Here is a 27,705-nt window from a genome sequence, read left to right on the forward strand (position 1 = left end):
AAGTCCTGAAAAGAAAGCACAATGAACATACCAAGGGAGGTACTCTTGTGTAACTGTTCACCAGAGGCAGCCTTGCTAAACTGATGATGATGTTCTTGAGGACAGGAGTAAGAAACGCTGGGATACTGCTGTTTCTTTTGTGTCCCAGCGCCAAGACAGTCTGTAAGCTTTCCACCATCTCAGCTACCATTTCACAAGCTGCAGCAATGTGTTTAGTCTCTTTGTTGCGAGAAAAAAAAAATATCCAGTTTTATTAATCTATTCAAAAGACACATAATTTTAAAAGATACAGAAAACCAAAAAAAAGGACAAAACCACAGTAAGGATGTAGACAAAGAAACACTCTAGAATATTTCAGCTAGTTGAAGAGTACTACTACCACCCTCCCTGCAATGGCTTGTGGTGTTTGCCAGTCTCCATGTTGGACATTACCTGAGATCTGCCAGCAGAGCAGCTCACATGGGCCACACTGAATAGATAATTTATTAGTGATCAAATTCATTTGTTTTATGAGGAAACAGTCTCATAGCTGGCTCTATGCTAAAACTGACAAGCAGGTAATTCTGCAGATGGAAGCGGTATTTAGATATGGAAGACAACGCCTTCCACATTCGTAGACCACGCTTGACCTTAATCTCAACATAGTGCTCCCATACTGTTGAACAGCAGATAATGAATCTGCCATTCTTCAGAAGAAATATTCTACCTCTCCCACATTAAAGTTAAAAATCCCACACCACTTTAAAAAGCTTAGTTGGCAGTGTGCTGCACAACTAACAGAATCCTCCCCCCAAAAAAGTAAAAACTTCATGAATATTGAACTTAAGAAAAAACTCTACCATATTTTTAACAAGTATGTCAACCTATATTTAATAAACATTCACCAAATACAAATAAGGTCTCAGATGAACTCTCATTCTTAAAAAATATTAATGGAAAGACTACCTACAAATATTTCTTCAGTGAAAGCTCAGAGCAAACACTGTTCACTTACTTGGAGTGTTTGAATCAACTTCACCCTCACTTAAGCCTTTTGAAGTACTCTTCTTTCTTTCAGGACTAAGAAGTTGATTACCAGGTTCAACTGCAACTGAATTAGACAAAAATACTTAAAAGATACAGTCATTACGTATCTCATAGTCCATTTTTCTCCTCAAAAACTCCTAGTAGCCAAATATTTACATCTCTCCAAGGCATGTGCCAAGTTCAGAAGTAAACGCAACATTTTACATGAGAAATTAAAATAGTAAAAATAAAATTAAAGAAACAATTAAAAAGGCCTCAGAAGAAACATTTCTGTCACCTAGCATTTGATCAGTGATGACTGACAATTTATTAAAGAAATTTTCTCAGAGGTGTTCAAATTGGACTCACCTGCTTCTATGATAAATCTAATGCAATTAATTAAGGAGCAAGCATATGTCACATTAACTGCAGAAGCCAGTAAATTCCAGAGAGCAGGCTGCTGTAATGTCAGGCAGCAACAATCCAGAGCAGCTTGAAGATCTACACTTAACGGAATCCGGTCGTGCACTAAATGCCATGACAGTGCCTGTGCAAAAATAAAAAATTCCCATTAATAGCAAACTCTTGCAAAAGAAGAACTTATAAATACAGGTTTTTGTTTTGTTGTTGTGGTGTTTTGATTTTTATTTCCCACACAGTTGTATGTAAAAAATTTTTAACAAGTTGTATTGACTTTTTTCTGAGAGAACAGAATTTGTTTTAGTTCCAGAAAATTGTAAGCATTATATAATGTCTGTTCAGTCTCCCAAAAATCAGTGTAGGGCTATTCTCCCAAATGCCAAGATCATTCCATCATTCAGTCAACCTCTCCTTGTAAAAGGCTGCCCTTGTCCCATAAGCCCATCTGATTCACTAGCAAAGGACAAATAAAACCATTTCTACAGTTAAGACAAGAAAATTGCCCAGATCAGAAGTTACTCAGTGGTATCACAGTATCACAGTATGTTTGGGATTGGAAGGGACCTCAAAAGATCATCCAGTCCAATTCCCCTGCTGGAGCAGGAACGCCTAGGTGAGGTCGCACAGGAACATGTCCAGGTGGGTTTTGAATGTCTCCAGAGAAGGAGACTCCACAGCCTCCCTGGGCAGCCTGTTCCAGTGTCTGTCACCCTTACTGAGAAGAAGTTTATTCTCAAATTTAAGTGGAACCTCTTGTGTTCCAGTGTGAACCCAGTACCCCTTGTCCTATCATTGTTTGCCACCGAGAAGAGCCTGGCTCCATCCTCGTGACACTCACCCTTTATATATTTATAAACATTAATAAGGTCACTCCTCAGTCTCCTCTTATTCAAACTTGTTCCCTTCCAGACATCTCATCACATCTCTCATTATGCTGTAGTTTCTTACCTCTACTGACATAACTATGAACTTCAGGATATCAGCCTCTTTGTCAGGAGGAACACGGAGACCAGCTGGTAGTTTTGAGAGTAACAACAAATACTGAGCCAGTGCACGACAAAGTGTCATCATAGACTGATACATCACCTCATCTCCTATAAAATAAGAGGGGATGAAATCTAGCAGAATTTTTTCCTTCAGTTGGTGTTTTTCAGAATTATTTCATAAGCACTTTTACGTCAGGTATCTTGATTTTTTTTAAATACTAAGTTCATGTATTCACAAGACATCTGTAAAGTACCTTTGCAGAGGAGAGAATACACTTAAAAAGATGATTATTTCTATTACCAAAGATATCGCTTAGTTTTTTCCAGTAGGCTGACGGCTCAGCTGGCAACAGTGGCTGAAACACCTGGTGGTTGGCAGGAAGGTTTTGGACAGTGGTAGACACATGATCCAGAGTTACCCTCCGAGCTGTTTCAAAGAAGCTGCTCTTCTGGTCTCTGGAGATTTCATTCATGCCAAGGCTTAAACAAGGTGCTAACAAGCTTAGGTTGAATTCCTGAAATCAAATAGTAAATAAAAAGTACGGAAATTGCCTTTAAAGAGAAGCTACATATCTGACAGGACTCTTCTAGCATATTAATATAGTGGCAAATTAACAGTTTATTAATTAACTCCTTACCTCTTTTCTATTATGGTATAACAATACCATAATTAAGGCCATATTTGTTCCACATTTAAATTCCAAACACTATTGTACTGGAAAGAACATGCTTATTCCAAATTTTCAGAACAGTAAGTGAATAAAGTTTAAGGATGATCTAGATACAAGGAATCTTCAAGTAATAAGTTGTCAAACAAAAATCTTTTCAAAAACAGTTCCTGCTATTATTTCTGCATACCAGCAGCAAATGTAAGGAATTTGAACAAAATACATTCTTAGAAAACAAAGTAATAGACACAAGTTGTCCTTCATGCTAGATTTACTATCCATGGCCTGTTAATGGCATAATACAAATCATCTAGCACAAATATTCAAAAGGTTGCAGAAACATATGGCTTTGAAAGAGACTGTATGGCAAAATGCAAAGACTACGTAAAATGGTAAAACTGGATTTTTATGATTGCAATACATACATTAACTTTCACTTCCACTCTGTACATCCAGCCTGTAGTACTAGAAAGCTATTAGCAGTACTGCTAGACACTGAAGGGAATGTATCTACTATTCTAGTTTCCAAAATGAAGTGTAATTCAAGAAGTAACCTACCAGTATTATATAAACTTGAAGTGTTTACACTTAAGAATCTAATTTCCCAATAGGAACCTTGGAAATAATCACATCCCCTTCAGCTGACTGCGTTTCGTCTGACAAAGAAGTTACCTTGCTGGTCATGAAGGCGTCCAGGTCAGGCTGAGGAATCCTATTTACCAGCTCTGCACCTTCCAGCAGCGCTGAGTCAGATTTGATGGAACACTGCGACCTCACTAGTGACACATACCAGTCCTTTAAATATTAAAAAAAGAAATTTATTACATGTTTGTCTTCAGACAATAATACAGTTCATGGGGGCAAGGGGAGAATTGATCAATGGCATTGAATTGTGGTCCATTTAAGAGTCTACATTAACACCAAACTCGAAAGAAAAAAGGCAAACAGACAACTGGTGAATGGACCATCGTAAAAAAGACCAATGGACATTCACTGGCAAGTTGTCTATTTCCAAAGAGTCTGGACAAGAAATGAGGGAAAAAGAAGCTTAATATGTATTCAGCACAGGTGTATGGATTAGGGTCCTAAAGGTGAGCAGAGTATCTAGAAAAAAAAAACCTGGAATAGTCAGGAGTCATATGGATATAACAGTAATAAAATAGCAAAAACCCCAATACTATAACCAAGAAAGAAAAGTCTTCAGATTCAAATAAATTAGCAGATTAAGGTAACATCTATCTTTTAACACTCACTGAAATAAATGAAGATTGTAACACATCACCGCAAATACACCTCATAATTTACTAGTGATGAGCCTACAGGAATTAGTTAATAATATAACTAATTTAACTAAGGAATATAAAAAGTCTCAGTTATCCCTTTGCAGTGTTGCCTTTCTCATGACTGGACAATTTGCTGATGATAATTAGAATGCACCTAAGCTTGTCAGAGTTCAAGTAGCATCTGGATGATGCTCATTTGGTTTAGTTTTAGGTAGTCCAGGAAGGAGCATGGAGTTAACTCAGTGATCCTTACGGATCCCTTCCAACTTTAGATATTCCAGAATCTGTATAGGGGTTGTGGAAGAAGCAAACCAAAACTACTTCCTTTGTGCAGGATTTACAGTTACAGAGAAAGGAAGAGATTTTTTTGGTTAATTTGAAGACAGAAAGCCATGGTGAAATGGTTTCTGGGCATGAACAGAGTTTCTTCCCGCTGTCTAAGTAGCTCTCAATCTTTCTCCCAAGTCAATGGGTTCCTCAACTACTTATCAGTCTCCTCCAAACTGTCAGCTAATCAAATAATTTTTGCCATCTCAGCTACATATATTTCATGTTACTGTGTGTCACTGTAGAACATGAAGGAATAAAAAGGAGAAATGACCTGTGCTATGGGGCAAACTAGAAAAAAAGGAAGCCACGGGCCCTAAGAGGCTTGTTCTTAGCCTCCCACCCTGCTTTGAAATAAACTCATTTAAGTACATAAAACACAAACAGTTGTCATGTTTGTTCTCTGAAAGTAATTTAAACCTGAGAAGTGACAACACGTAAGTAATGCTTGATTTCCAAAAAAACACCAACAGTTTTCAGCAAATGAACAAAACTGATCACTGCAGTAAACACAAACAAAGCAATTAAGAGCATATATCTGTCTCTACTGAACCTTATATAAATCTTTCCATTAAAGTTATGCAAAGGTACAAAATCTGATAGTTTTTTACAGCATCGTCAAAATAACAAACATGTATGCACATGCTAATTATTTATCCTATGTTCAACAGTTAGCCATCACATTTGAAATCATGAGCTGATCTGTATTTGAGATTCATTGACAATTCTGAGAACATTAACTGCATAGTAAAAATAAGCTGTATTTAAATATTTTGTAAAAAGAAAAGTTTAACTAGAGCCAAGGGACTTCTAGTGACTCTTTCTAAACATAATCTTACTTTGTCTAGAATTACATTCTCTAAAGCTGGTTGGTCTTCTCCATCGAGTGGGTGTGAGGTAACCAGAGGTGAAGGACTAGTTGTGTCTGGTGCTACCATAAGACGAAACCTATCCAAGAGTGAGTAAAGTCTCTGGTGTCTGAAAACAGAAGAACACATCAGCAGAGAGCTAGCTTGCTCAGTTTTGTAAATCATTTACAAATAGAAAGACATCCGGTGAGCCACTTCTAATCCTGGGTGAGAAAAGCAGTAGAGTCTTAAACTCTTGGTTGGATATAAAGAGTCAATTTGCAAAGCTAAAAATTTCACCAGCTATCAGTAGCCAAAACCAATGACATCTGCACCACCAATAATAAAGATTTAAATTTAATTTAGATTTAAAATCTGTACAGGCTTAAGCATAAGGTGCAAGCTGTTCAATTTTCTTTATGCAGTACATTTTATAAAGATTCAGGAGAATCAAAGTTAGTGTACAGATAATTTGGCTACTAATAGTTTCAGCAAAACAAAAATCCATTAAAACGCAACTATTTAAAAAATATATATTTGTGGATTTATGATAGTGTCAGGGCTTCGGGTTTTGTTTTTTGTTCTTTTTTTTAAAAAATTTAAATTCCGTTACTGCTACCAAGAAATTGCATAAAGTCATTTGGAGATTTTTGAAACTTTTAAAAATTCAAATGTAATGTTACTTATGAAGGCACATTACTATCAATCTTCAGATTCTTCCCCCCTACTCCTTTCTTACTTTAGTCAATAGATATTAACCTCAAACAGCAATAACATCAAGATGTGTAAATTAGACTCTTTCCAACATTAAATAAAGCTTTTTCAAAACTTAAATCATTTCCTCCTTTTTATAATACCAGTTTTCCTTTTAAACAGCTGGGAGACTAAACAGTTAAAACTTTCAACACAGTTGTCTGAAGGGGAAAAAAAACAAACCAAACCAACAAAAAAACCAACCCCACTCAGCTTGGACTCACAAAATCCTGCAAATGTTTCGAGGAAAATAAAGTTGTTTTCAGTAATGTAGTTTTTGTCAAGGAATTAATTTGTGGCTGCTGTCTCTCAGAGTTAAATACTGAGTGGGATGTGGCAGAGAGAATTTGATGCCTTCAAGCCTTTAGCTTGCTTTAGTTCTTAAGTATATTGCAAATTCAACTCTCACAACATGACTGCCCTTGTGCCAGAACATGCCTGCATCTCATAAGAGAACCCTTACTCCCGCTTTTACCTCCAAAAAGGACCCATTGTCTTATCTTTAAGAAAAAGCCCAAACATCAGAAAACACAGTTAACACAATTAGTACTACAATATTACTTAATTTGGTATTCTAACACATATTGGTATTATTTACCTTGTTGCTAATCCACTGTTTTGAAGATATTCTTGAATTCTATCCAGTTCTTCAACTGGTAATTGAGTAATGCTGTTCTATAGAAAAGAGTCACAAGAATTTTAAAGGACAAAAATTAGAAAAATACCCAAAGGTACTTGGAAAATATTAGGAAAATTATGGACAAATAAAGTGAAATGTAAACATTAACATATCTATATATTAAAAAAAAAAAAGTTTCCCTTCCAATGAAATCACTTAAATATCATCATATTTTGATGTTTTTTAAATCATTACCTTTAATTATATTACTAGCACTACCCAATCTTATTTACAAATGAATAGATTTATCTTTACCTGTAAAGTTGCAGCCAAAAGCATTTCTACCCGCCGGCAAGCCAGCGTGTCGACCATACGCGCAAGTACACGGAATGGAGTACACAGCAGCTTATCAACGTATAACGTTAAGACAGCCCCAGACTGGCTGAGGTGTATTCCCTCTAAGCACTGTAGAGTCTTCTTCAGAGTTGTGGGCTAGAAACAAAAAAAAGCAGACAAAAAAACAGTGCAATCAATTGGAATATCTAGACCTTCATGCTAAAGGGAAAGGCATTTAGAAAAACTATAGCAGACAACTAGCTGATCAATATAATAATCTGAATATAAGCAGGTCTGAGTTACGGGGTTATTTCATTAATATGAAGGCTAAGTTGTTTGATGTTTAACTGTAAAAACTTACAAAGAGGAAGTAAAAAGTAGGCAGCAAAACTTTTAGGGGAAAAAGCTAGATGGAAATAGGTAGAATGGTAGAAAGATTTGAAAACAGTGAGAATCTTGAACTCTTGCTGGAAGAAAGTAGGAACGTGAGCACAGTCAGGACAAGAGACAGTACAAAAATCCAGGTAAGCATTAGGGATTTTTTGAGCACATGTTTAATCATAGAAACAGTGGTGGCTACTCAGCATTAGAAGGGATGCAAAGATTTTAAAGTTTTTTTTTACTTTTAAATATGAGCACCAATTCAGCACCAATAACATAAAAGGTAGAAACACCAAGATGAACTCCTTTGAATCATGCAACCAACCTTGGTTTGGAATAAACTGTAAATATCAGCTATTTTCATTTTACTGACTTTTCTGATAATCAAACATTTCACAGGATGATTACATCTGCCATTCAAACACATTCAGTTTAGTTCATTCTACAGATTCTCAGACACTAAAGCCCAGATTTATCTCACCTAACTTTAAAGTGTTTTAGTCACATGCCCAAAGCACTAATGCAGTTGCACTAAATATGCACAGAGATAATGGGAAGAGACTGGAGACATCACCAGGCTGCTCAGGGTGGAGTAGCTTTGCCCCCATTAGCTCTAGAGGAAGCCCAGGAAATGACATTTCCCACCTAGTGAGTTCCCAGGATTTAGAGGGATACAGAACAGCCTTACATCCCTATAAATCATCACCCACTCCTTTTAATTGAAAAACTAAAATAAATCAACAGGTCATACACTGAGTTTCTGAAGCAGTATTTCCCTCAGCAAGAGGCTAAAACTTGTGGGGCAGATCAGTGGCATGAGCTTGCAAATCATTTTCATATTGTGAGGAGGGCCTACAATGATGGACCGATTTCTATTCCTGCCTCTGTACTTAGTAGTTCTGTAATTTATGCTACCAAGGTACTGAAATCAAAGATGAAAGTTACAGCTTTAATTTACCCTTCAGATATTTTTGTGTGAGGGTAATACCTAGGAAGGAAGAAAAGCAGCTTAACCAACTCTACTTGAATTCACATATTTGATGGATTGAAACAAATCTGATACTGAAGTTGTTAATACATTACAAGGTTCACTGTTTGCATTTTTAAAGAAGAGACTCTAAAAATAAAATTAGAAGTTAATAAATGACTCAGAAATGTCAAAATTTGCATATTTATCAGTTAAACTTATGCTGAAATAAAAGTGACTTTATTCTTTGAAAAAAGAAAATCAAAAAGCTAAACTTACAGCTGCGAGATTCTCACACCGTGACTGGATGGCCTGGATGAAGAGACCACTGGCTGCTGAATTCCTGTGAACAGCACTAATAAAGTCTTGCACTGGAGGCTCATGGGACAGATTAATCAAGTCTTGAACATGATTCACAATAAGCCAAGTCAAGTGTTCTGAATCATGTAAGTTTTGACACTAAAGGGGAAAAAAAATTTAATCTGATTGCAGTAATGCCCATGTTAAACATTAAAATACTAAAAGCTTTATCTGACGTAACATGAAGTTTTTCACATATAATTCTGGTAGCTATTTTAAAATAGCAGCATAAAGTGTCTATATCTTAGTATCATCACCATTATTTTCACCTGACATTTTTTCCAAATGCTTTTGATGTTGTTGCAAATTAGAAGACTTACAATAAATTTTTAAATTATTTTTTCAAAACTCTAAAAATCCAGGTTAGAAACAAATAAATTGAAGCCAATTCAAAGATGCCACTTTTAATGAAATGCTGTTTTAAATAAACATACACACACACACAGAGTCTTCCTGTAAAATGTGTTTTTTTCATTCAGGCTTCTTTTAAAGATTCCTTATTACTACTGGCCTTAAACACAAGGTAAATAATTTCTAGAAAGTAAAAGAGATCTATCAATAATTAGCTTTAAATCTACAGAGGCTACATGTACATCAACAAGCAATGCAACATTAAAAGATCTGTACAACTATCCCGGTGATGCTGAGAGACTGACAATGCCCAGGTTTTGGCGGGTTTTACTCTGGACTACACCTCTAATCTGACTCTGGTACTGAATGTCCATTAGTACTTGAAGCCATTCTTAAACATGGCTTTTGGTTTAGTTGAATCTGAAAGGAATGCAGTTAGCTTGCCCCAAAAGTGCTCTGCAATGCAGACCAACGCACAATACTAGATATTATGGGAAGATTCACTTCAGAAGTTCCCAAGGAACTAAAATGCTAATATTGAGGTAGCAAGAGGCCTTAGCCACAGGAACTGCTCTCATTAGGGAGACAAAAAGAGAAGTTAAATGTTAATGTAAAACCTATTCTTTAAAGGGATGGAGACAGAAATTTATTCTCTCCTAGACACTGTGGTGCTACTGATGTTGGGAAGTGTAGCACTACTTGGTGTGCTCCCAACACCTCACAAGTAAGGGATGCAACACCCAGCAGATAACTCTATTACTCACTAGGTATCCTTTAGAAGCCAAGAGAATTTTCAGTTCAGAACAGAAACAAAATGCCAAATGAAGTCACAACAAAGCTTACAGAAGCATCACCTGAAAACAAAACCACTAGTTTCACAAGTCTTCACTTTTCATATGCGAACCAGATAGATTCAGGTAATGCACATCAGTAATAAAAGACGGTCAGCATAATAAAATAAAACTGTAGATGTAAAATTCAGTAATTCAAAACTTACAACATAGTCACAAAAAAGAATGAGTGCTCCTCTTCTCACTATCTCTCGGTTGCACATGCCACGTTTAGATTCTGAATCCGATTCATCACTGTCTCCAGATATCTGAGGGCTAAGCAATTTAGTAGTAGAAAGACTGTGTCGCCTGCAAATAAGACATTGTATTTTGTTACTATTTTCTTACTATATTTTTTTACTATAGCTACTGAAACATTAACAATAAAATTGCTTGGAATATCCTGCAAAGGTCCTTACATAATATTTATTTTCCTAGAAACTTGATTCAAACATTACACAGTTTTGAAGTAGAAGCTTTGCTTCCCATCAGCTCTTAGTCTAACAATTGTACTATCACTTTTTTGCCCCACATTTATAACTTCATTGGACAGTCTGAACTTCTGAAGAAATAAACTAGTTATTTAAAATAAAAACATGAGTTAAAGCATCTCTGGTAGGATAACAGAACCCAATATTGAATTTTCTTCTCAAGCTAAACTAGTGTTCTTGAGCAGTCTAGTGTCAGGTTGGAAGTGACGCGCAACTCAGAAGAAAATACAGGTGGCACTGGTAAATCAAAAAAGAAAACTGCAAAAAATAGCACCTTAACTATTTTTTTAACATAATTTTAGCAAATATAGACACATTACTACTACTAGGGATCAAAACCAAATCTTACTTTGGGGTTTGATGCACTTCTGACCACCAGTTGTAGTTGGTATAGTTGACAAGAAGCAGGATTTGACACCAGAGAAGGACTAAAGAAGGATGCGTGGGAATCATGGACTGAACAAGGTCACTCAAACTTTCAAGGGTATAGAAACTACCATCAGATCCATCTCCTGTAAAAAGTCTGGTGGCTGCAGCTGTGATTCTCCTAAACATCCCTGTAAACAATAAAAGCATGTTAGAGTAAGTATGCTCTAGTCTAAATTCTCAAGTTTTAAAATTATTCAGGGTAGTCTGAGAACACAAATCTTATTTCATAAACCACTACCATTTCTGGAAGAACAGTATATCCTAAGTGGTTTTACAAATGTAGGGCAAGTCATGGAGTTTGCCCAAGGAAAGTGTGTAAACCAGAAAGGACCAGCTCCCAGACTCAATAAGTAACGCTTTAGATCAGACCAGAATTGTAATGACATCTATCTTCCCAACTTTTCTCTGTCATGCATCAAAAAGTATACCTAATACATGAAAACCTTTTCAAAATTTAAAATTGTTAATTATAGACCAGTATTTTTGTTTTGTTTATAAAGTAAAACACAGAAGTTCTAATTAAGAACCATGCTGTAACTACTATTCTACATGCTAAGATAGCTTACAAGACTCCTACTTCAAATGAGGCCTTCCCAAATACATTTACTTGAAACTAAACTGATATCCTTCTATCTAATTTCTGAAGTGCATAAAGTAAACCTTTTAAAATAAAGTTATTACCCCGCATACTCAACACTCAGCACAAAAGACAAATTTTGCTTCTGACTTGATTTCTGTATTCATATGCCAAAATAAAGGAAGGGAAAACAAGGTAAACAAAGTTGTCTGAAGGTACAGGACTTTTTGCATTTCTGTGAGAAGATCGGGGGGAAAAGGGTTTCTTCAGAACCAGTGAGAAAGCAAAAGCTAATCAGAATAACAAGAGCGATCTGTAGCGTTGCTTGTTTGCATTGCCAGATATACAGAAGAATAAGTTGTAAATTCTGCAGCCACGTGGACCAGTTTAAGCTGCCGCCAGGACTGATAAATACACAATGTAAATAGCAAAGAATGGGAAAAATAACCAAGTTTCAAAACTCAGATTCCACTCACCAGCAAACCAGTGCTATTCCCATTACCACCTTCCTGCATTTGCAGTTATTGCACCACCTAGTGACTTTCTACAGTCACAAAGGCCAGTGCACGCTCATCTTTTCACTTTGTCTATGCCTTTTATCTCTACTAACTTCGAAGTGCACACTGAAAATGTTAATTTCTAATCTGGTGGCAGCTTCCTATAGTTGCATACACAGGAGTCAACAATGCTCACATTTTGAAAAAAAAAAACTATAATGGGTGAGAAGACAAAACATCCAAGCAGAACAGTGGATAAAAATGACAGAAGGCCTTTGTTTATGTTCCCAGGCAGAAGTCGCTATAAGCTGCACCTGTAGTTAGGAGACATAACTTAAAGAGAAAAAAATGCCGAGGTTCTAACTGAACAAAAGAAAACCAGCCACTTAGTTGACCCTAAGCCTAAACCTGAAAGAAAATGCTACAACATGAAAATACAGCATAAGCGTCTGAACAACTTTCACCATATTTTGTGCCTCCTCACTCACAATCCTGGAGTGTTTGTGACAAGAATCTGGGTTTGGAGGACTCCCATTTCTTAAACCAAAGGTCTCTTCCGACAAGTCAAAGGCAAAACATCATCCACCAGAGCTGCACAAACTCTCACAATGTAATTCAACTGGTTTCCCATTCACTTTTCTATCTGGCACTGTCACTGAAGACTAGAAGGAGGGAAGCTACTGAAAGTTAAACCAAGGCAATGCAGAAGCTTTGAGCTTTGAAAGAGAACCAGCTGAAGACCCAGAACACTTTCATCAACACTTTATTTACTTATTTTAAGTCTACGAAGATGCTGAAGGGAGTGGAGCATCTCTTGACCTCATTAATGTTTACAGATATAGAAAGGATGAGTGTCAGGAGGATGGAGCCAGGCTCTTCTCGGTGACAACCAACTATAGGACAAGGAGTAATACAAGGGTTCAAACTGGAACACAAGAGGTTCCACTTAAATTTGAGATGAAACTTCTTCTCAGTGAGAGTGACAGACACTGGAACAGGCTGCCCAGGGAAGTTGTGGAGTCTCCTTCTCTGGAGACATTCAAACCCACCTGGACACCTTCCTGTGTAACATCATCTGGGTGTTCCTGCTCCAGCAGGGGGACTGGACTGGATGATCTTTTGAGGTCCCTTCCAATCCCTGACATTCTGTGATTCTGTGATACACCTACGATACTTACATTTGCAAGAAGCAGCTTCTAGGAATGAGAGGAACAAAACTGATTTTTTTTCTCCTCAAGAAAGGACTTGAGAACTGAACTGTGTACAAAGAGCTTAAAAACAACAAAAGATTAGAGGCTGTTGGGACACAGTGGAGCACAGAAGCATTTTAGATGTCTAACAGTACTCTGTATGCACTTTTTTGTTGTTTGAATCTCCTAAGTAGTGCAGTATCGTAACTCCCATTTTACAAATGAGGCCATGGAATGCAGAGTTCCTTGTGCCATATCTGTAATGAAGTCTATGAAGAATTAGGGACTTGAGCCAAGACCTTTTAAATTGCAGCCAACGACTGTAATCCAAGGTTGGATTTCAGCTGCAGGGTGAAAATCAGAAGACAAGAAGGATGGTCACAGTAAAGAAACAATAAAAGAATAGGAAGATAGTGCCACTATTAGGATAAGACTATGAAATCAAACTACAGATTAAGGAATTACTGTAGTACCAGAACTGGATATCTAGCAGAGGACACCTGCCATGGTTTAAATCCAACCAGTGTTTAAGCACCACGCAGCCACTTGCTCACTCACCCCCCTGGCTGGATGAGGAGGAGACTCAGAAGAGTATAAGCAGGGAAACTTTTTGGTTGAGATAAAGCAAGTTTAATAAGTAAAGCAAAAGTTGCACACACAAGGAAAGCAAAACCAGGAATTCATTCACTACTTCCCACGGTCAGGCAAGGTGTCCAGCCATCTCCAGGAAACGCAGGCTCCATCACACACAAGAGTTACTCAGGAAGATGAACGTCATAAACTCTGAATGTCTTCCCTGTTCCTCCTTCTCCAGCTTTATATACTGAGCATGACATTATATGGTGTGGAATATCTCTTTGGTCTGTTGGGGTCAACTGTCCTGGCTGTGTCCCCTCCCAAATTTTTGTGCACCCCCAGTCTACTCACTGATGGGGTGGTCTGAGGAGCCAAAAAGGCCTTGACTCTGTATAAGTGCTGCTCAGCAGTACCTAAAACATCCTGGAACTACCAACGCTTTTCCACACAAATCCAAACCATAGCACCGTACTAGCTAGCACTAATTAACCCTATCCAAGCCAAAACCAGCACAACACCTATGGTAGAATTCCCAAACCTGAAGAAAGAAGCTTAAGAGCAGCTAGCTGGAACAGTACCACCTTTCCTACTTCTCTGGTTTTGGCTGTTTGGAGTTTTTTTGTGATTTTTTTATTAATTATTACAAGGAGTGGGAACCTACCTTGTAGTGAGTATGAACCAGTGGTCTGCAACTCAGTATTTTAAGCATGGACATAACTACCAATCTCCAACTTCACGGGAAAAAAAAAATAAATAAAAGAGGAATACAGCCACAAATTTAGAATTATTTGCCTTTTTTAACTTGAAAATTTTAGACAGTTTAAAAGTAGAGTTGAGAAGTTCCTAGTTACATTTTGTTCCACATAGGCAGAAGAAATATGAAAAATACGCCCTGTACGCATGAGCACAAAGTTTGGGATGTTCTTTATACCGAGTGGGACAGAATGTCTTCAGCACCTACATATTCCTTCTCAGTGGTTCAACACCTTCAGCAATTGTCTCAGAACTGAAGAACCACCCTGGCACTGCACACTACAACACAAGGCATTATTTCAAGTATTACCTGATTTGAAGATATGTATTAAGCACATAAGCAGTGTGCCCAGCTCCTGGCAGTAGAAAGTATGTTGCTGCTCATTCATGTCCACTTTCAGTTGTTTGGTGACAATATCTTCCAGCAGAATGCCAACCAGTTGTAATAAGAACCTTAAAAACCATGTATACAATCAACAGAAAAAACTATCAATGCAACATCTTTCAGAGTAAGATTAGGGTTGCCTACAAAACTCAGTAAATTAAAAAAATAAAATATGAAGTCTTTGTACATTCATCCTGAATAGGATGCTAAATTAAATGCTACAGAACAGGTTAACCTAAAACAAATACACTGCTATAGGTACAGAGAGATGATCGCAAGCACTTCAATAAGTATATATTGATGGGATCGGGGTTATCTACTCATCAGCTGAAGTTGTGATAGCATGCATACACCAGCCCACCTCACACAGCAAACACTCAAAATGCTACCATGTCTTTATAGTGATTTGCAACGAGCTAAAAACACAGCTCAGCTGAGAAGGGACAACTCAGCAATTCACAGTAATTCAGCTGTTTACAGCCTCATCTATGCACATTCTATCACATACATTCCATATCAAACCTCCGGCTGCTGGGGTGGTGAGAAGGGAATCAAAAGAAACACCAAAAAAGCACATTTGGGGAAAGCCATCCTTGCTCCTGGCCATAACTGTTCCTCAAGTCACTATTTTTGGACACAGGGTCACACTAAGGGAGTCCAGAAGCCCCTTTTCCCTCTACCCATTACTCTCACAGTGAGCTGAATGATAACAAACAGTGTTTTATTTCTATCTGAAGTTCCATACTTGAGTAAAAAGTTCTGATTTTCCTCAACAAGTAGCTATTTCAAATGCTTCCAATCATAATAAAACAGTGTTTGTCATTAAGGCATTATGTCCACATAATACCATTGCCATCTCTCCACACTTTTGCCTGAAATTTGTCACTCTCTGAGAACATCAGCATGGGAAGGTAATGAGACAAAGCCAGCTCTTGAAAAATAGGAAATAAAAAGTAGGACTGACTTAATAGATTTGAATCCATCTTTTGCCAAGATTCTAGTATAGAACCTGGGTTTCTGCTGAGGGGATGACTCATCTTTCAGTCTCCACAAAGGGAGGAAAGGGTTAATCAGCTAAGTTTTTTTGATCTGATTTTAATAAGTCCGGGATTTACCCATTTTAACAGCTCTGTTAGGCCCTTCACTTGGCTCAAGAAGAGGCATAAGAACAGTCCAAAGTCCCTACTACACACTGCTCATCTCTTCCCTCTACTTTCCATTTCATTATTGCTTCCTCCACACGCTCCTCCCATATCAGCTTACAATCCAAACACAGTTCTTCACATCCACTTACTTGTGACTTCTCAGATATCTTAATCTTTCCCCTATGTAATTCAAAAAACAACACACCTAGAAAATGTCTCTTCAGGCAGATATTTAGCCTGTTTAGCCTCGGTGCGATCCTCTGGTGCAGATACGTTATTTTCTCCACGTCTCAGTCTGTTGATTGCATGACATGAAATCAAATACGGTGAGAAGGAAAGCTCTTGTATACGGGATAGAACGATGTCTTCTGTTGACTGTGAAATCAGAACTCTAAGGATAGCTAAAATTCCAGAAATCCATAGCTGGACAGTGCTCACCGATGCCTAATACAAACAGAACAATGCAGAAGATTGAATACTTTTGTAGTTAAACAACACAGCATAGGAAAGCATTAAAAAAAAATTAACATTTTCATTAACTTGTATAAAAGCAGACCCTTTTGAGAATGGAGCAAGCAGGAAATAACTTCTAAGTTCAGGTCTTCCACATTGCTATTCTTGTGGTAATTGTCAAGCTTATATTCACTGTTAAATAATCTTTCAACTATAAAAACCACTGATATTTGCATAAGAAAAATGTGATTTACCTATTAAATTGCATTCTAGAATTGATTATAACAGTACATTTCTCTACAGCCCTGACCCTCAAAATATAAAATGAAGGTAAGTAATCCATAAGCAGAGTGTTCCTGTATAAAGTGCTCCCAGTTGGTAAATCATATTAGTTCTAACCAATTCTTTCCCAAAATCTGCTGCAGGTACTTTAACACCACATTGTAAATTAGAAAGAGAAATACGTGCTCTTTTGTTTTGCTCAAAAGACATTCGGAGTCTCTCTTCTCTGGAAACAATTGCTTACCATTGTTTTAGGAGTAACAAACATACTCCTTAAAAGCATGTCCACAGGGCGAAGGGATGAAGGAGCCAAAATTTCAAATAAAGTGTTCAATACTCCCAGAGCCTCATGAGAGTCTATATGCATCTGTAAGAGAAAAACACAAAACTAATTTGTAATTGTCCATTAAAGGTTACTGAAACTCAAACTTACCATTGCATGTTTTAAACGTGTCTATATTACATGTGTGTAATAAAGCTGTCCTCTACAGTACAAAATTCAGAGCAACCAAAAGCTATGAAAGGTAAATTAAAGCTTCATTGCAGGCTTTCCTACACAGGAGTTTTGAGAACATGAGCAACAACAACAACAAAAAATAAATCATATGAAATTCGATATACCTATCACATGTATTTTATTAGGAGAAATATGTCCTATTCAGAGAATGAGACCAGAAGACTGACTTGTCATAAAAGTTAAAACTTTTCTCCTCCCTGCGCATCCTACCAGGTATATTTATAGAGAGCAATGCTGGTTGTGAATAAACATATGCAGTAACTAGGAGAAAAAAAATCCTAGTCATCAGAAAAGTGAACAGCTACAATGGTATTACACTGCAGTAACAGAGGCAGGACATCTTACTTGATTATTTTTTTATATAAATTATAGAACAATCAACCACAAAAAGCAAAAGAGTGGACTTGAAATCTGGATGACTCTATATTGCTTAAATATTTTGCTAGTTGAGCACATGTATGGGTTCATACAATAGAAGCAGCAATTTTGATCTGCCAGCATTTCAGCTTTGCTCAAAAACTGTTGTCTGATCTGCAATAACTGCCCACTCTCCTCATCCCTAAGATCTCCCCCTGGCAGTGGGGATCTGCCATCACAGAGCAAAGAACATTAACAACTCAATTCCACTCATTTTACTTTTTATCCTTGAAGTGTTTCTATAATCATGTATGTAAGAGAAGTAGAATGAGCTTCATCTGGAAACATCCTCAAAGATAGTGCACATAGTTTATGCATTTAAATATGACCTTCATCACTTCAAATACTTAGTTTACCCTACAGTAACTGTTTTTCCAGACATGGCAACCACACTTTGCAGAAAACTTGTCTTCATATATTAAAAAAAAAAAAAATGACATAACATATGTTATAACATGTATTTTAGATGTTTATAGATTAAAAAATGTGTATAACAACCTGTTGTTTTGCAAGCATTGGGAGAATAATGTCTGCTATTTGCCGGGACAATCTTTTCCATTTGTCTTCATTTTCTTTATGACACTGTTGCAATACTAAGATGAACATTTCTAGCACCTGAGGTAAAGTCCAAAAGAATGCAAGTAAACATCCATACTAACAGGAAATGTTTAAGTAATACTGTAATTGCAATATTTACACTTTCATCCATCTGCTAAAAAGCAAAAAGAAAAGAAAATCCATATGAGAAACGTGCAATATTTTTAAAACCCCATTTTCAGTTTAAAAGCTGCTTCTTAGGTATGATCTTAAAAAAAACAAAAAACAAAAAACAATTTCAATTTACTTTTATAAACCAGAAAAAAATGTTTTCTTGGTCTTTTTGAAACGGCAGTTTTTAGAAGACTATTCAAACAACTGGAAAATGGATAGTAAATCTAAATGCCTCATTGCATACTCAACAAGGGGAGGAAGGAAGAGAGCAATTTCCCACATGTATACTTTTTCTTTGCTTGAGCTCAACTAAAGCTTAAACTTGGTCAAGGAGACAGAACAGACTTCGTTTTGAGCACAATCACCTGAGATGTGTCACTTTCACATAAAAGTCTATAGGAGAGCATAGAGTGGAGAACAGCAAGGGTCACCTCTAGTAGCTGAGGGCGTTATGGGTTTGAGGGTTATAGAGATGCCACTTCCAAGGACAAACAGGTCAAAGACACAGCAAGCAGGAATTTTAATATGTGGACTGGGAAGCGGGACTGAGTGATCTGGTTTGGAAAACAAGTTAGATGGAGAACTTGTAAAAGAAATTCAAGTAGTTCAAGAGAAAAAGAAAAAAGAAAAAGAGAGATCACTAGATAACCTTCCTTCCAAAAAGCTTTGTCATGAGGGAGCAAATAGAGGTCTGTCTGAATGACTGAACCCTGGAGCTCCACGGCTGGCAGCTACAGCACTAACAGAAACAAGTTAAAGGTGTAGCTCTGTGAGCCTCTCAAATTATAGGGACAGTGGGACCTGGACAGGCTGGAGAGTTGGGCGGGGAATAACCTAATGAAATTTAACAAGGGAAAGTGTAGAGTCCTGTATCTGGGCAGGAACAACCCCAGGTTCCAGTATAGGTTGGGAAATTACATATTAGAGAGCAGTGTAGGGGAAAGGGACCTGGGGCTCCTGGTGGACAGCAGGATGACCATGAGCCAGCACTGTGCCCTTGTGGCCAGGAAGGCCAATGGCATCCTGGGGTGTATTAGAAGGGGGGTGGTTAGTAGATGGAGAGAGGTCCTCTACTCTGCCCTGGTGAGACCCCATCTGGAATATTGTGTCCAGTTCTGGGCCCCTCAGTTCAATAAGGACAGGGAACTGCTGGAGAGGGTCCAGCACAGGGCAACCAAGATGATGAAGGGAGTGGAGCACCTCCCTTATGAGGAAAGGCTGAGGGAGCTGGGGCTCTTTAGTTTGGAGAAGAGGAGACTGAGGGGTGACCTTATTAATGTTTATAAATATATAAAGGGTGAGTGCCACGAGGATGGAGTCAGGCTCTTCTTGGTGGCAAACGATAGGACAAGGGGTAATGGGATCAAGCTGGAACACAAAAGGTTCCACTTAAATTTGAGAAAAAACTTCTTCTCAGTAAGGGTGACAGACACTGGAACAGGCTGCCCAGGGGGGTTGTGGAGTCTCCTGTTCTGGAGACATTCAAAACCCACCTGGACATGTTCCTGTGCGACCTCACCTAAGCGTTCCTGCTCCAGCAGGGGGATTGGACTAGATGATCTTTTGAGGTCCCTTCCAATCCCAAACATACTGTGATACTGTGACACCAGTGCAGAACACCCCAGAACAACAGATCTGCCCAGGGGTTGGTTTATATGAACTGGACCAGCAGAATAGGAGAGAATAAAACCAAAAGATGGGACAGTGTGGGAAGAGCAGTGCATGGGTGGTCTTTAACAGGTTAAGAATGTCAGAAGGGGATCTGCTCAATTGCAGTACCTTATGTAACAACGTTATTCACTATTTCACATCATGTGTCTACAGAGTGTCACTTCATATAGTTATATTAGTCATTTTAGGATTATAAAACTACAAATTCAAAAGAAAATATGGATACACAAAATTACCTCAATCTGAACACAAAGTTCTAACAAATTATTTTGACAAGATGTACTTACTGCTTTTTTTCCAAGTATTCTCAGAAAATACATTGCTTACATTAGCATACACTACAACTGCACTTTCACATGATGAAAGGAAAGGCACATTAAGTTTGTTAAGCACCTGAATAAGCAATAAGACCCCATGTTAATTATGTTACTTCTCTTAAAATTACTTTTATGTTTTTCTACAGTTCACTTTGTTTAAAAGAAACTCATTCTTGTACTCCCTACAAAGCAGAAATATGTTTTCCAGACCCATGAGGTCTGAGGCAAAGTAAGTGCTAATGACTGTCTAACTACCAGTTTCATTACCCTGTTCAAACAATTAATGTTTCAAAATATTATTGAATATATTGCTATTTTACAGCAATACCTAAATCATCTCTATGCAGGATGTTTCTTTTAATCTTGTGCTCTCTTCCACTTCTAGTCCTGTTAAGTTTCTTGAACTCTTACTACAACTCTTCTACTAACCTGCTGTTTATTCTATCTGCAAAACAGTCAAGATCATGATCCTAACTGGAGCTTTTCAGTGTCTTGTTACCTAGGTTGGACTATAAAGTCCCACAGACAAGTTATTTGACTTGAAATACTGATTTGTAGTGCAGAAGTTCTCCCCTATCTCCAAAATAGTTTGCATACACTTTCTATAAGGAAAGATCACACAGAGAGTCCAGCTGTTCAAGTTTTGCTTAGAAAATCAGTAATGTTGCCTGAAGCATTTTTAGGAAAGTCTTTTATAGACTGTAACCAGGACCACTTTGTCCTCCGCTCTTACCTGATGGTACTGAATAAGTCTCAGTAGCATTGACACTACCACTTCCTTTTGTGTTTCCAACTCTTTTCCAGCATCAGCTTTATTTGTTCCTCTTAACACAAAGAGATCATGAACGATGGGTTGCAGAGCTGGTATTGCTGAAATCAGATTTGTTTGGTTAAGTATGCAATAAATCGCTCTAGAGTAGTGTCTTCTTCTAACAGCTTAGCTACTAGAAGTACACTATGTTTTACTTCATTAGAGGTTTTACCAATCCCTAAAAATAAAAAAAATCCAAACAAAAAAACCCACCAAAATTTAACATGCATAATGATGTCCATCATTTACTTCTAGTAGAAAGTTTATATTATAGACACATTTGCCTATTCTCAGAGAGCTAAAATAGATATATTTCTAAGTATTTATCAGCAGAATCACTGGGAAATATGAGAGAGATGCTTTGACTTAAAGACTGAAAGTAGAGGATGATGCAAAAGATGGGGCAGCAATGTCGGTAGGGTACAACAAACTTCCCGAAGGAACTGAGACTTATTTCATGTATTAAAAATGTAAAAGTTTGCGTCTTCTGGAACAATCAGTATGATTACAATTTTCTATAGCTTAGTACTCAATATTGGTTTTATTGCTGAACTATTTTAATATTAGTCTTGGTGCCTTTTATTTTTAATTACCATGTGTAACAGCTTTCCTCCCACTGGCCATGATACCATCGCAGAGCTGAATTATTTTAGGAATTCCGATTATCTGTTTGGAATGATACCGCTCATAAGACAGCAACACCAGGAAAAAAAAGATATTAGGAATAATTGCTTCAGACTCCCTGAAAATCAGAAAAGCAAAAATGTCAAGTTTGAATTGCACAACTCTGTTCAGTAAAAATGAATCTTTTTACAGTAAGATTTCTTTAAGAACATATTGTTCTGCTTTCATACAGCTGTTTTTTTTTTCCCCAAGGGATTTCTTTCAAGCTTTTTTAATTAGACAGTTGGTATGATTATAACATAGTATCTAATGCACATGACATACATGGGACTATTTCTGTAGGACACCAACAGAGCAAAAAACTGACTTAGCTTTCCATATAAACCCAAGTGTGAGAAAAAAACAGAAATAGCTGACAATAAAAATTCCACTGCACTGCTTATGATCAGAATACAAATTGATTCACACTGAATCCACAATGGGAAGAAATAGCTCTCACTTCAGCAACTGAACCCTAGTGATGGAGCACTGATTGGTGAAATCACAGCTCTGGGGAGCCCCCCAAAGGAATGATTTTACAATTCCAAGTGGAGAAACAGCACAGCATAGCTTAAGATGTTTTTTCCATGCTGCTTCCCAACTTCTTCAGCCATACAGAACACCTAAATAATCTGAAAGGGCTACCAAAGAATAAAGAACATTGCACAGAATATAACTCTCCGTTTCTCATAAGGCAGAAATAACCAGCAAAACTAATCGCCACATGCTGCAGAATGCAATGGCTGTAAACACATGTTGTTCAAAGGATCTTTGCTAATTTCATACCTGAACTGTCCTACTTCAATGTATTCAAACTGCTTTAGCACAAATCCAATAAACACCTAAAAAGAGAATAAAGTGTACAACAGATAGAGAGACATTAATTCCCATTTGAAATCATTTTGACAGAATTATAAAAGTGCGTGTCTTGGAAGGAGAAAAAGAGAAGACAGGTACTCAAAATCATTTGTACTTATAGTTCATTCTAATGTGTTATGATGTGTTCCCTTCACAGTTACAGAAGATCCTGAGAATCTTGTTAATGTTTGAGCTTATTATAGTTTGCGTGAACTTATGCCACATTATACCTATAGTCTACATATAACTTTCTCACTCACGTAACATATGCTATTTAAGGCATCACAGTCAAGAAGTTAAGAATCAACAAAAAAACTAGCTCTAAACCAAGATAAAATCCCAAGTATCCATGCATTGAAAAAGTTTCTGTGTATGAAGTTACGAGGAAGTTATGTCTTGCAACTCACACTAGTTAATAAATCAAAAAATACTGTAGTAAATAAACCACTTCAATTTAATGTTACAAATTTATTGGTTATACGGACAACCACACAGACTACTGTATTTGCCACTAGCTTCCCCCATCATTAAAACCAAATAATGCTTGTCAACCATGATGGTCATTATCATACTGAAGTCCATACTCTCAATATAGAAAGAGGGTATTGCTACTTTTAAATGAAGTTTTACTGGAGAACACTTATTGTATTGTCCACATCATCTTATTCCTGAAGTCAATCTGACAAACAGTTCTTAGGTAGTAGTTGCAGAGCTTAGAAAGTAATCTATATGCAATAGAAAAACAGAAATTTGAAGCTCTTTGTGGTTGGGGAAAGGATTGAGTCTCACCTTTCTTAAGTCTTTGTTTTCACCTATACTACAATGAATTAACTGCTGCAAGTATTTTTGCCGCAAATATTAGCACGCTGATTAGATCCCTGTACTAAAATCTGCAAAAATGGTGAGGTACTAACCTGATCCGAATCCAGAAGACAGTAGTTAACCCGTAGCTGAACCAGTTGAGCAAGCAAGTCTAGTACTTGTCTCTGCAGCTGTACCGATGTTGTTGTAGTATATTGTTTCAATGCTTTTATGACAAGGGGTTCAAATAAACGAATGTGATTGTGAATAGCATTCTGTAACAGAGAGATTTTAAAGTAATCTAATATCTGAACAGGTCTCTAACTCAAAACCAAATATGTTTTTAAAGAAGGAAAACTGTTTTGAATCTAAGGTATGGCTCTTTCAGGAGCATGTAGATACAAGTACCTTATCAGCACGATGTTTTGCCGCACTGGTAATGCTGGTTTTCAGCTGTGTAGAAACCTTTTGCAGCACATCAAACCATCTGTCATAAAAAAAAGCAAAGAAATCCCATACACTTTAAAAAAAATGTAGAGACAAACACTCTCTCCTTGCATATTGTTTTACCAATGCCAACTTTTTGTTATCTACTTGACCGCTTCAAGAATCTTAGTAAGACAAAAGAGGAGAGAAAACCTACAGTACACTTTGATCAAATCACACGGTTGTGTGGACAAACATCTAGTAGAGAAAGAATTCCTTGCTTAGTCATTCTTCTGCCTTTTCTTTAAGGACTACTGACTATTTGCTATAATTAGCAAATTAATGCAATTGTATATCAATACATGCTTGAACACAAGCAATTAATTATGCTTTCTAAAAAAAACATGATATCCCTTTTAATGATTTAGTTTTGATTTGGTAAACGTATTAGTGATAATCAATACAGCGTTGAATTCAGGATCTCACTACCAAGACAAATTACTCTGCTTAAGTCCACAATAAATAAATAATACACAATACTGTAATTTCAAGTTACTTAGCTCCCCTATGATATTTGCATTTATGAAAAACAATAAATAGAGATTCTAATTCACGTTAACATTATGCTATAAGGAAGAAAGTTACCCTGAAGCATCATGTTCCTGCTCAGCCTGAACCATGTTCCTTAGACTCGCATCAGCAAGGGCCTGTGTAAAATGTGTGTAGGGTGCCATGAAGCAATAATGATAGAGACCAGGTCTCAAGCTGGAAGAACCTAAGCGTTGAGCTTTGCCTTGAGCTTTGCTGGGGTTTGAAGACAAGCCATCGTACTGAGAAGCCAGATTTGTCCCAAACAATGTTTTCAATAACTAGAAAATACGAAGGGAAAAGAAAAAGTTAACATTTCAGGAAAAAAAATAACCACCTTTATTCCTCATCCTCCAAAAAGACCTAAGAGGAAACATGAAAGTGCAAACTGTGAATCATATAGTCAAACACAAGCTGACAGAAGAAAGCTGGAAAAAAATAAATAATCCACATCTTGCACAAAAAGATATGATCATTTTTACAGCTGAAGCTACTTCCATGTGACAACTCAAAAAAGCCTACTAAAGCTTGCTTCCCACCAAAATTAAGCTCTGAAATCCAAATGTTTAACTGGAAGCCTGCAAGAAATCCATCAGTAAGACAGTTCTTTGCATTTCAGGTTTTTGACAGAGTCAACTGGGTACAGAACACATTTGGGAAGGCAGGAAACAAACTTCTTTTTCTGAGCATTAGCTAAAAAGGTTCTTTGTACCGGAAGCAGTTCAAGAAGTAACTATATTATTCAGATGGTATCATGTTTCAGAACAAGGCAGGACAACTAAACAAAACATGCTCTGCTTGTTCCACCTGGGCTACAGTTTCCTCACATCACTTCACTTAAAAGAACAGCCAGTCTCAGTATCCAATTGATAACCAGAGGACATCAGGATTAACCTCCCAATAACACACAAAAATTACCTCCTTACCTGCTGTACACAAACTGTTGCCATTGTTGGTTCTCTATTGAAACATGATTTTAGGTATCCCAAAATTTCTTCTACACACTAGAAAAGCAGAAAAAGAATGCACCTAATTGCATTTTTATTCATTATATAAAGCATTACCTTGAAAACTGGACAATAGCATATGTCTCTTTTTTTTTTTTTACTAAGTAAAACTACAAATTTAAGGGAAATAGTAGAAGGACGTAAAGGAACAAAAATCCGAGACCTGCCTCCTAGTCTTAAAATACGACAATGCCTATCACCAACAGTTGAGGAGAGAAAATATCAAGACATAGAAGAGGAAGGAGAGCAGTTTTGTATCTTTAACACGAGTGTATTTAAACATATTAATATAGTAAGAATGACTAAAGGCAAACCATAATGCTGGAAAGAAAAATATCCATATAAAGTTTAAACACTAAAAAAAAAAAATACTCCAGTTTTCAACAGTAACAATTTAACCCAGCAAGTCTGCTTTAGCACTGGCACTTCACCCAACATTGTGGCAGCACAACGCTTCTAGGACTACAGTTTCAACAGTACTAATTCTAAAAACAATGATATGTCCTTTTTCCCCAGTAAACACTTAACTAAAAAAGAAAAAACAATACACACAAATCTTATACCTTTCCGATGTCTTGAAGAGTGGCAAGTTCCAGGATTTGAGACAAAACATCTAAGGCAGATCGTAAGAAACATCCAAACTTTTCATTACTGTTCTGGAGATCCAAAGTGACCTAATCCCAAAAAGTAAAAAAAACAAACACTTTTTTTTTTCTTAAGAATTACTTGACAAAGAGATAAAAACTACAGAAAGAAGTGGGTATTGACACAAAATGATCTTTTGCCTAAAATTTCAGCATAGTTCAATAACTCCACTGACAGCTTAGAATCACAGAATGTCAGGTATTGGAAGGGACCTTGAAAGCTCATCCAGTCCAATCCCCCTGCCAGAGCAGGAACACCCAGATGAGGTTACACAGGAAAATGTCCAGGTGAGTTTGAATGTCTCCAGAGAAGGAGACTCCACAACCTCCCTGGGCAGCCTGTTCCAGTGTCTGTCACCCTCACTGAGAAGAAGTTTCTTCTCAAATTTAAGTGGAACCTCTTGTCTTCCACTGTGAACCCATTACCCCTTGTCCTACCATTGATTGTCACTGAGAAGAGCCTGGCTCCATCCTCATGACAGTCACCCTTAGGCTTCCTTATGAATTGCTGGAAAGCCCGGACTTCATTTTGACTAACCAGAAAAAAAAAAAAGATCTTCTAGCTTGAGTAAGTTAAAGCATCCAGAGAGGAGTAATGGAGAAGGGATAATATATTTCTCAGAAACAGAGTAGGTGTAATAAGAATACACCCCTTGAAGTGTACAAATTTGATCACCAAGTGCCATGGGAAAGCATCTTCTATTACCTGAACTAATGTGGAAAAAGTTTACCCATCCTGGAATAAACTGCAGAGAGAACAGACACCGGGATGCATTTGGCATTGCCAAGCCAGTGAAGGGTCATTTGGTACCAGCATTAGTGACAGCAGAGAAACAAGCAATAGGGTGACAATGCCTATCAGAGGGCTTTGTTTGGGTGTTTATTGGTAGTGGTTATGTTGTTCTGGGTTATTTTGGGTTGTTTTTTTGTGGATAAACTATTTACACAGGGAAAAAAAGTGAGTCTTTATACAAGCAGAGCCATGTTAAAAAGAAATACAAAGTGATTACCCAACCGCATTCTAATTCAATCAAATGATATCATGCAGTACCTTATAATTAGCATGGGTTGCTTTCAAGACATCGTATAACTTCAGATATAATGGAAGATGATAAAAGCTTCCTAGTGAAGATGATTTGCTTGTTGGAACAGGCCCAGTAGCATCAGCTTGCCTAGTAGCTTAAAAATATATCACAGATTAGCACAACATACTGTTTCTAGGGTGCTCAGGATATGTAACTCAGGATAATTTTCCCAGTCTGACAGTAACATTTTTTCAATCTGCATGCATATTTTAAACTGCAAAATTACATGCTGTACAACTAGAAAATAAACTAGCATTCCAGAAAACTAGCCCTCTAA

At 37.2% G+C, this 27,705-nt stretch overlaps 1 protein-coding gene across 2 annotated transcripts in view; it reads right to left on the reverse strand.

The window, feature by feature from the left end:
• The window catches only part of HTT (huntingtin), an 84,779-nt gene that overhangs the window by 21,158 nt on the left and 35,916 nt on the right, over positions 1–27,705 (reverse strand). Inside the window, exons 28-52 of one of the 2 annotated variants that reach the window (XM_080343148.1) lie at positions 27,395–27,522; positions 26,263–26,373; positions 25,619–25,696; positions 24,750–24,973; positions 24,087–24,165; positions 23,792–23,953; positions 22,806–22,861; positions 21,950–22,098; positions 21,279–21,415; positions 18,345–18,461; positions 17,157–17,279; positions 16,383–16,621; positions 14,958–15,100; positions 10,975–11,182; positions 10,302–10,443; positions 8,873–9,052; positions 7,225–7,401; positions 6,889–6,965; positions 5,529–5,667; positions 3,752–3,874; positions 2,713–2,926; positions 2,374–2,519; positions 1,375–1,552; positions 995–1,084; positions 32–219 (exon numbers count right to left, since the gene is read on the reverse strand). In XM_080343148.1, coding sequence (XP_080199274.1) covers positions 32–219; positions 995–1,084; positions 1,375–1,552; positions 2,374–2,519; positions 2,713–2,926; positions 3,752–3,874; positions 5,529–5,667; positions 6,889–6,965; positions 7,225–7,401; positions 8,873–9,052; positions 10,302–10,443; positions 10,975–11,182; positions 14,958–15,100; positions 16,383–16,621; positions 17,157–17,279; positions 18,345–18,461; positions 21,279–21,415; positions 21,950–22,098; positions 22,806–22,861; positions 23,792–23,953; positions 24,087–24,165; positions 24,750–24,973; positions 25,619–25,696; positions 26,263–26,373; positions 27,395–27,522 — 3,608 coding nt within the window. Of the gene's footprint in view, positions 1–31; positions 220–994; positions 1,091–1,374; positions 1,553–2,373; positions 2,520–2,712; positions 2,927–3,751; positions 3,875–5,528; positions 5,668–6,888; positions 6,966–7,224; positions 7,402–8,872; positions 9,053–10,301; positions 10,444–10,974; positions 11,183–14,957; positions 15,101–16,382; positions 16,622–17,156; positions 17,280–18,344; positions 18,462–21,278; positions 21,416–21,949; positions 22,099–22,805; positions 22,862–23,791; positions 23,954–24,086; positions 24,166–24,749; positions 24,974–25,618; positions 25,697–26,262; positions 26,374–27,394; positions 27,523–27,705 lie in introns of both variants that reach the window. The other variant, XM_080343147.1, reaches the window with a different exon arrangement.

Source organism: Nesoenas mayeri (genome assembly GCF_963082525.1).
Source record: "Nesoenas mayeri genome assembly, chromosome: 4".
Taxonomy (NCBI): Eukaryota; Metazoa; Chordata; class Aves; order Columbiformes; family Columbidae; genus Nesoenas; species Nesoenas mayeri.